Genomic DNA, 10336 nt, shown 5'->3' with positions numbered 1-10336 from the left:
TAGCAGCCCCTTGCTGTTTTACGAGCGCACGATTTCCGACCGCAATGACTGGTTGGCGCATGCACATTACGATCCATACTCATGCACAGATGTGCGAACATCGCTCGGGGCGAACGAGCGGCTCTGAATCAGGCCCGCAAGTGCTAACGTATTTACCAACTTCCGGAATGCGATTCATTCCAAAGATTGGCTACCGCCATCGCCCGCTGTAGCCTATGGGCTAAACATTGCATATCTAGCTAATTACATAGGAACCCTCCCCCGGAAATGGCATCAGATGCAACATACATTACTTACCACCTTGTTAAACTTGTTGCGTATGATAACAGTGCTCCAGCCAATCACCAACTGTCATCTGTTTGAACAATGACAGTTGGGAGCTGATTGGCTGTAGCACCATTTATCATACACAGCGAGTATTAAAACTCATTGCGTATGATAAAACTCTTGATAAATAGGATATATTTATATATATGTTAATTAGCAATTTTTTGTTATTATTTGAGTCTGGTTCCAGCATACGTATTAGACTGTTACGCATTGTTACTTTATATTGTGTTTATGTGAATGTATCATTATAAATGATATATATATTATTTGCTCACATTGCTCACATCCTTGGTTGATGCCTGTCCCAAGCGCTGCTATTATCTGTACATTGTGTGCAGGTCTGAGGTAGACGTGAGCCCATGGGAGACATAATTATATAATACAGCGTTTGTCTGCATACAGTAATGTTACTTCATTGGAAATTCCTTTATTGGAGCGAATCACATCTGTACATGTCAGGTATATAGGGGGAAAGTGCTGATATCATCGTATAGTAAGACGGGATTCATTTACTACAATTAACAAACAAAAGTCTCTATAACCGACTCTGGTCATAAGTCCGTTTCTGTAATGCGCTTATGTGATAGCGCCATGGTGTCCCATCTGCAAGATGCAAAGGAGAGTAATGAAGAGCAGCATCGAGTAGCCGAGCAAAATAAACTTTCCCAGTGACTACCAGGTACTGGTGTTATATCGGGATTTACCTGTAACGCTACTAAAACATAATCAGATAATCACATTGCAGCCAATTCACATCTTTTCTTAAAAAAATCTAAATTAAATTTTTTTAAATTATGTATTTAGAAGAATAATAATTGCTGATATTCACAGTGTTTTGTGATGTAAACGTTGTTACCACTTAGAAATGTTATTTCCAGATTTAAGTTATTCTAGAAACTTGGGGCCTCATTCAGAGTCCATGTGGTGTCCGCTGGGCAGATGGATCTCTAGAGTTTTAGCAGCTGCCCATGTATTGGAGATGGGCACCCCACTCCCAAACGCTCACCCCAAAATAATTGTTGCTACCTAAGGGTGAGCGTTTGGGCGTGGGGCCCCCGGAGTTGCTCTGGCTGGACCTTTTTCAGGGCATCACCACTTAATTCACATAGATATTTTTTCCATCACCTTTCCATTTGTTTGTTTATTTATATAATTTTAATTCTTTCTTATTATATTAACACTTATTGATTATCTTGACACATCTATACTTTACACTTCACTATCACCTTTCTTCCATTTTTCTGGCTGGACCTTTTTCAGGGTATCACCACTTAATTCACATAGATATTTTTTATCACTTTTCTAATTGTTTGTTTATTATTTATGTCATTTTAATTCTTTCTCATTTCATTAACACTTATTGATTTATCTTTACACATCTATCCTTTACACTGCACTATCACCTTTTTTCCCCTTTTCGTGTGATGCCCTGGGGATCGTCCTTGGCTGGAATTTTTTTGGGTACCTTGCTTCTCGGACGTGAACCCCTTAATGTTAGGGACGCCGGTATAGAGGAGCCTTGACAATGGCCCGGCGCTTATTCATATATTTGCAAATGTATGTAACTAATACCTCTGAATCTTTATTATCATGTAGGATTTAAGTATTTTTTGTTGATTTTGCTACAGTGTGCTGGAGGAAAATCCCTTTTTTCTGTGTTCAGTGTAAACCCCACCCTTTACAAGCACCTGTGCTAAATCACTAAGCTGATATGAGCGACCACCACACTTTTTGTTTGTAATCCTAAACTAGTGCTTATACAACCAATCAATATGTGTAGGATACATTGTATGGTAAAAAAAAAAGATACAATTGATAGCAGCTGCTCTTTGTAGCAATCCATAGGCAGCAGCAGATCGATCTAAAATGTAGAGAGCATAGTATGGCCTCATGTACAGCTTCTTCTATCTACAACACTTCTGCCGGGATGTTCCTCCTGACTGGTGACGTCACCTCCTGGTCTGGACCTCTGCACTCCGATGCTAGTACGATGATTAGAGTGGACACTTGTATAGGGCAAATTTAGACATCTATATCCACAGTTTGGTACATATAGCCAATACTCAGATAAGCCTTTCCTGTATTATATACATCATTTATAATACACAAGCTTGTATTGTTTATTACTACACTATGAGCTCTATCTAGTATTTTTTAAAGACTATTAAAGGTTTAGATGTTTATTTGTTGTTTTGTCATTCGATGTGTCTATCTGAGTAAATATCGTTGAGTTGCTCTCAGATGATAACACAGGACTTCTTCTGCTCCTCCTCATATTCCAAGACGTACTCGGGATAGATCTGAAGCTTGTCAAACACCACAAAGATGGACGGGTTGTAGATATTGTCCACGCAGGAGTCATAGCTTTGGATACGGTTGGGTTTCAGCGGAGGGCGTTTCACATTGGGGTCTCCAGTCATGTAGTCCCCCACAAGCACCCGAGCAATGAACATGGTCCTTCTGCCGCCAGAGGTGGGAACTGAGTAATTGTGGGAGTAAGATGCATCTCTGGCAAAGTAACTTCCTGCGGGAAGAACGTTGGACAATTAAGCTGGAATCTGCAGGTCATGGCTGCGTTCAGATCAAGCTGTGCTGGGGCCAGATTCAATGTAATATTGGACGTACCTTGGCCATAGCCAGTACCGTGGGTACAACAGATTCGCCAGTCAAAGTTTTGATTGCAGATGTTATCACGCTGGGCCCTATCTGTGCCATGAAACAGCTGGCGCTCCGCCACCGCCTTACCCTGATTCAATTTCTTCATCTGTTCATTTTGCCTGAAAGCAGAGACATTTGGGGACATTATAAAAGCTGATCTATAGGTCATGGTGTAACCACGTCTGTAATTGTCTCAGTAATTGTCCCACTCTGGGCCTCATTCACACAGCGTTCTGTGAGCTGGTAGTAGTTGTGCACCTACAGTAGTTGTGCGCAGATCTTACCCTCTAGGCACATGGACACTTTTTACACTGCAAATCGAGAGCACTCCATAAATAACGTTGTAAGGATGTGGCCTGGCTTCGGCCGCTACTCACCTCTGCGCCGGCGTCCTTGTTGGTCTATATCACCTGACTAGTCTCTCCCAATGGTAGTCCTGTGGTCACTCAGCTGATCCTCTGATCCAATGACAAGCTACCTAAGGGTATTTAAGTCTGACTCCAGGAACAGGAAACTGCTGTTCAACTTCGCTTCTCCAGTGATTGTTACGCTCTCCAGTGTTTTCCATGAAGTATTTCCAGTGTGTTGTTTCAGCCCTCATGCTGACCTCCAGTGTTACTTGTATTAGCTCCCATGCTATTTCTCAGCTTGTTACATTAGCTCTCTCACAGAACTCAAGTGTTTCATGTAACAGTTCCTGTGTTGTCTTTTAGTGTGCTGCTTACTGTAGCTCTCAGCCTGCCTCCCTGTGGTACTGGTGTCAGCTTTCATTCTTCTAATTACTAATTTAGCTGTCAAGCTGCATCCCTGTGTTTACTTCTCCTTACATTTCTCAGTACAACCTTGCGACAGGATCCCTACTCATTCTCAGTGTATACCTGTGTCTACATTTCTCAGTACAACCTTGCGACAGGATCCCTACTCATTCTCAGTGTATACCTGTGTCTACATTTCTCAGTGCATCTCTGCAATTAGGATCCCTACCAATTCTCCGTGTATTCCTATGTCTACAATTCTCAGTGCAACTCTGCGATTAGGATCCCTACCAATTCTCAGTGTATTCCTGTATCTACATTTCTCAGTGTAACTCTGCGATAAGGATTTCTACCAATTCTCAGTGTATTCCTGTGTCTACATTTCTCAATGTAACTCTGCGATTAGGATCCCTACCAATTCTCAGTGTATTCCTATGTCTACATTTCTCAGTGTAACTCTGCGATTAGGATCCCTACCAATTCTTAGTATATTCCTGTGTTTACATTTCTCAGTGTAACTCTGCGATTAGGATCCCTACCAATTCTCAGTGTATTCCTGTATCTACATTTCTCAGTGTAACTCTGCGATAAGGATTTCTACCAATTCTCAGTGTATTCCTGTGTCTACATTTCTCAATGTAACTCTGCGATTAGGATCCCTACCAATTCTCAGTGTATTCCTGTGTCTACATTTCTCAGTGCAACTCTGTGATTAGGATCCCTACTCATTCTCAGTGTATTCCTGTGTCTACATTTCTCAGTGTAACTCTGCGATTAGGATCCCTACCAATTCTCAGTGTATTCCTGTGTCTACATTTCTCAGTGCAACTCTGCAATTAGAATCCCTACCAATTCTTAGTATATTCCTGTGTTTACACTTCTCAGTGTAACTCTGCGATAAGGATTACTACCAATTTTCAGTGTATTCCTGTGTCTACATTTCTCAGTGCAAACTCTGCAATTAGGATCCCTACCAATTTGCAGGGGTAAATTTACTAAGATTCGCGTTGGTCCCGATTTGCATTTTCGGGTGATAATATCACTTTTTTGCAAACCGGAATTTACTATCATTAAAGTCGGGTGATTTCTTTTCATTTTTTCTGGTTTAAATCGGGTGGTTTAATGCCGCAAATTCGTCCGTTTTCAACAATAGAAATTATATCACCATCGGCTCAAATCGGTAGTATTTTTCACTTTATTTTAATACAAATCGTGAATTTACCATTATTCGTTTTGCTAAAGTTGCCCGTTTAACACTCAAATCGGGGACTCAATAGAAGTTTTAAATGCACCACCTAATGAGCTGTGAGCTGAGAGAGGTGAGCCCCCGCCTCTCTCAGCCAATGAATGGCTCCTCCATTGAAGTCAATGGTGGGAACCGCAGAATGAACTTTAGTAACCTGCGGCTCTCCTTTGACTTCAATGGAGGAGTCGTTCATTGGCTGAGAGAGGCAGGGGCTCTCTCAGCCAATGAACGCTCAGATACGGCTCTATAGAGGCAGAAGCCGCATCTCAGTGTTTCATTCGGGAGATATCAACCATCCTGGTTGGTATCTGTTGCGCGGATCGGGATTTTCGTTTTTTTGTTTTAAGAAGACCTTGGATGCCTACTTTGGACAAGGGGACCACTCCTGGTAATGTAGGTGAGTGTGTGTGTGTATGTATGTAATAAAACTGTACTTTCACGGTGTGTGTGTTTTGTATGTTTTTAGACATTTCTTTACAGGTGAACTACAGGTACCAGCGGGCCCTTAATGTCCCGCATGCTTATACTTGTGGATCTCTAAGTACCAGGATGCGGGAGAGGCTTGCTGGGACCTGCAGTTCTACTGTAAAGACAATGTTGATACTTCTCTTATTTGACATTATACCTACACTATCAACCCGTCACTCACCGCCCAGGGATGGCGGTGATAGCCCCAGGCTATCAGCCTTGGCCAGGGGTGCCCTGGAGAGGGTGACTGCTTTATTGGGGGGTACCCAACTCCCCAGGGATCCCTGGCATGGGCTGACTAGTGGTCAGGACTGATGCTGTGGCTGGGGGGCCCGGTGAAAGGGCTCCCTTGGCTGTGGCATCAGCCCCCGCTAAGAAGTGACCGGTGCTGGTTTTAATAATAGGGAGACCTCTACGCTATTTTTTTCCCCCTATAATTAAAACCAGGACTGGCCCTGCAGCCTGGTGCTGCTACCTAATTTACGGTGGAACCCTGCACGTTTTGTTCCCCGTAATTTTAGGTACCAGGACAGGCTGGCAAGTCCGGGGCTGGTTAGCCTTTCAGGGGGGGGACCTCACATCATTTAAAAAAAAAATGTAACCCTAAAAAAAAAAAAAAAAAAAGAACAAAACAGTCTACACATATTTCACAGATATGTGCAGCCTGCTTGTTTGGGAGACAAAATCGGCCGTTTAAATAGGGACTTCAAATCGGACAGGATCGACCAAATATACCATCAATCAAAACGATCCTGTCAAAACCGTGAGCTTGGTAAATTCCTGATTTTTTAAGTGAAAAAAACGTCCATTTTTGATCGATCCTATCAGAGTTAAAAAACGGGACATACCTGGACAAAATCGAATCTTAGTAAATTTACCCCTTAGTGGATTCCTGTGTCTACATTTTTCAGTGTAACTCTGTGATTAGGATCACTACCATATCTCAGTGTATTCCTGTGTCTACATTTCCCAGTGCAACTCTGCGATTAGGATCCCTACCAATTCTCAGTGTATTCCTGTATCTACATTTCTCAGTGCAATTCTGCGATTAGGATCCCTCCCAATTCTTAGTGTATTCCTGTGTCTACATTTCTCAGTGTAACTCTGCGATTAGGATCCCTACCAATTCTCAGTGTATTCCTGTGTCTACATTTCTCAGTGTAACTCTGCGATTAGGATCCCTCCCAATTCTCAGTGTATTCCTGTGTCTACATTTCTCAGTGTAACTCTGCGATTAGGATCCCTCCCAATTCTCAGTGTATTCCTGTGTCTACATTTCTCAGTGCAACTCTGCGATTAGGATCCCTACCAATTCTCAGTGTATTCCTGTGTCTACATTTCTCAGTGTAACTCTGCGATTAGGATCCCTACTCATTCTCAGTGTATTCCTGTGTTTACATTTCTCAGGTGTAACTCTGCGATTAGGATCCCTACCAATTCTCAGTGTATTCCTGTGTCTACATTTCTCAGTGTAACTCTGCGATTAGCATCCCTACCAATTCTCAGTGTATTCCTGTGTCTACATTTCTCAGTGCAACTCTGCGATTAGGATCCCTACCAATTCTCAGTGTATTCCTGTGTCTACATTTCTCAGTGCAACTCTGCGATTAGGATCCCTACCAATTCTCAGTGTATTCCTGTGTCTACATTTCTCAGTGCAATTCTGCGATTAGGATCCCTCCCAATTCTCAGTGTATTCCTGTGTCTACATTTCTCAGTGTAACTCTGCGACTAGGATCCCTCCCAATTCTCAGTGTATTCCTGTGTCTACATTTCTCAGTGCAACTCTGCGATTAGGATCCCTACCAATTCTCAGTGTATTCCTGTGTCTACATTTCTCAGTGTAACTCTGCGATTAGGATCCCTACTCATTCTCAGTGTATTCCTGTGTTTACATTTCTCAGGTGTAACTCTGCGATTAGGATCCCTACCAATTCTCAGTGTATTCCTGTGTCTACATTTCTCAGTGTAACTCTGCGATTAGCATCCCTACCAATTCTCAGTGTATTCCTGTGTCTACATTTCTCAGTGCAACTCTGCGATTAGGATCCCTACCAATTCTCAGTGTATTCCTGTGTCTACATTTCTCAGTGCAACTCTGCGATTAGGATCCCTACCAATTTTCAGTGTATTCCTGTGTCTACATTTCTCAGTGCAATTCTGCGATTAGGATCCCTCCCAATTCTCAGTGTATTCCTGTGTCTACATTTCTCAGTGTAACTCTGCGATTAGGATCCCTACCAATTCTCAGTGTATTCCTGTGTCTACATTTCTCAGTGCAACTCTGCGATTAGGATCCCTACCAATTCTCAGTGTATTCCTGTGTCTACATTTCTCAGTGTAACTCTGCGATTAGGATCCCTACCAATTCTCAGTGTATTCCTGTGTCTACATTTCTCAGTGTAACTCTGCGATTAGGATCCCTACCAATTCTCAGTGTATTCCTGTGTCTACATTTCTCAGTGCAACTCTGCGATTAGGATCCCTACCAATTCTCAGTGTATTCCTGTGTCTACATTTCTCAGTGTAACTCTGCGATTAGGATCCCTACCAATTCTCAGTGTATTCCTGTGTCTACATTTCTCAGTGTAACTCTGCGATTAGCATCCCTACCAATTCTCAGTGTATTCCTGTGTCTACAAAGCCTAAATTTATCAGTGTAAGGGGCCTATTCATTAAACCTAAAAATTCTCTGGAGATAATTAGCTTTATAACTCTCATGGAGTTCTAGCTAATTATAGGTGGAATTCATCATTCCACCTCTCCATAAGTATCTATTCCGGTACCTGTCATTTTTGCGATGACAGCTTTTCGGGAAATAGATACTTTTCCTGCCTACACTACCTTATCGCGTCTGGAAACAGTGCTGCGCATGCGCTGTTACATCTGTAAAACCAGCGCATGCGCAGCACTGCCTACAGATGCGTCAAGTTTGTGTACCCCCCCCCCGACCCCCCTCCGCTCACCTTCCCCCCCCCCCCCCCGGCTTACCTGTCCGCGCAGCAGCCTCCGGCTCCGTCCTGCTGGTCGGTCATGTGGTTTCCCAGCAGACCACATGACAGATTAGTCAAAAAAAACAACTTTTTTTTTTTTGTCTAAACTTTCTTGTGCTCTGCTGGGGAGCACACGTCCGACCAGCCTTTGGAGCCAGAGGACGGAGCAGAGCGCCGGAGGGACTCATCGGGGGACCTGCACACGCGGATACAGGTAAGTTTCACCTGCTATTTGCCACCTCACAGTGGCGAATAGTAACTGCATCAAATTCCGAAAATTGATAATTTTCGGAATTTGATGAATACCACAATTTCCACATCCCCATACTAATGTACTAATGTACTAATGTATGGGGTGTGTGGAAATTAACGCAGGGGAACTTAGCATGGAGATATCTGTGATATCTCCTGTGCTAAGTGGCTACATGAATACCAAAATAACGTTATTTAAGGAAAATGTCCTTAAAAACGTTATTTTAGTGTTGATGAATAGGCCCCTAAGTCTGCCTCCGGATTATCTCCAGTGACTATCCTGATTTTAGGGTCTTTTAGTGTTTACTCATCTCTAGGGTTCCTAGTGTTAATCCGTGCTAATATAGTTTTCGGTCACGTGAGTCACATGACTGAGCACGGTTTATGTAAGCAGATGTAATGGCGCACTGCTCCGCCTCCACACGGGTGGGGATATATATTAATCTCCCTGAATTGCGTTAGGTTCCTCTGTCGACATACAGAGTAAAGAGCCGGCTCACCACTGGTAGATCTGCCAGAGAGATGGATTCTGTATGCGCCTAATTCTTTTCACCATCTGCCCTGACAGCGTCTTGTTGAACATTTTGACGATGTCTGTGAACTCGCTGGTGTTCTCACTGACGGCAACTTTCTATGTGGGAATAAAAGGACACGTGTCAGCCTGTAAATAAATAGAAAAAGGGCGCCCTCCAAGCATACGACCGAAATCAATCAGGCTGCTATTCTAGGGGTCCAATGGCACCCTTGAGGCAGAGGAAATGTTATGGTACAATAATAGCGCCGATCGTTTATCTCGGACCAAATGAGGTAAATAACTGACAGTAAGAAAATATTTAATAAAATGGCATAATATTCCTATGTATGGACATACATCCTGGATATAGGACCAGGGTAAAAAACATATATAATTCAATAAGATCCAATGTTTTGGCCAGACATCACACACCTATACACTATCTACATGTGAGCATATCAAAAGCGATATAAATTCTGAGGGCAATAGCAGTCTATTCAATATTGCATACAAGTTCACACCATAATAAATGCACAGATCTTGAATTTCATTCTGTGTGTTGTATATAAAGTGTAAATAGAAGAAACAGACTAGAGATCACCACAGACTTCTCAGTGATAAGAAAAATGCACACAATGATGGAACAAGCAAGATGTAAATTATATTCCCTCTGTTGAGATGTATATAGGTGTAATGGTCCCGAACAACATGCTAATACCTCAGGGAAGAAGCCATCAGGTATGTTTTACATATAGGCCTGTTAAGGCAAACGGGGTGCACCCCTAAATGTGAATTCCTTCCTGGGAATTGTAGTCCCGATGTATTGGAGATAAAAGCACTTTGTTCTCCTCTGTACATAGATACCAGTCTGTACAGTGACCGATGAATAGTATCCCAATGAGAATTAACAAGGGAAATTAATACCCCAGGGCGTATATGGCTCGCTCACCGGGAGAATATTATCACCCGGTCATGGACTCCATAAGTCTGCCTTAATATAGGTACTCCTAGGCTGCCGTATGTTAGTACCGGCTCTCCTTACCGGAATGCCAGGCAATGTCCACTGGAGACTTGGGACCTCAATCAGAGTCGATCGCTTGCTGCAAGCGATCGCTCTGAA

At 42.7% G+C, this 10336-nt stretch overlaps 1 protein-coding gene across 1 annotated transcript in view; it reads right to left on the bottom strand.

Annotated features, from left to right (window-relative positions):
• Positions 1-735: 735 nt before the first annotated feature.
• LOC148431502 (uncharacterized) overlaps positions 736-10336 on the bottom strand; it is a gene marked incomplete at its 5' end in the record, with an annotated part of 33947 nt that continues 24346 nt past the window's right edge. Inside the window, 3 exons of the mRNA XM_088465976.1 lie at positions 736-2854; positions 2956-3107; positions 9203-9333. Coding sequence (XP_088322102.1) covers positions 2568-2854; positions 2956-3107; positions 9203-9333 — 570 coding nt within the window. The remainder of the gene's footprint in view (positions 2855-2955; positions 3108-9202; positions 9334-10336) is intronic.

The sequence above is a fragment of the Taudactylus pleione genome, unplaced genomic scaffold, assembly GCF_031769625.1.
Source record: "Taudactylus pleione unplaced genomic scaffold, aTauple2 ptg002208l, whole genome shotgun sequence".
NCBI classification, from domain to species: Eukaryota; Metazoa; Chordata; class Amphibia; order Anura; family Myobatrachidae; genus Taudactylus; species Taudactylus pleione.
This window is presented reverse-complemented; position numbering and strand designations above follow the sequence as displayed.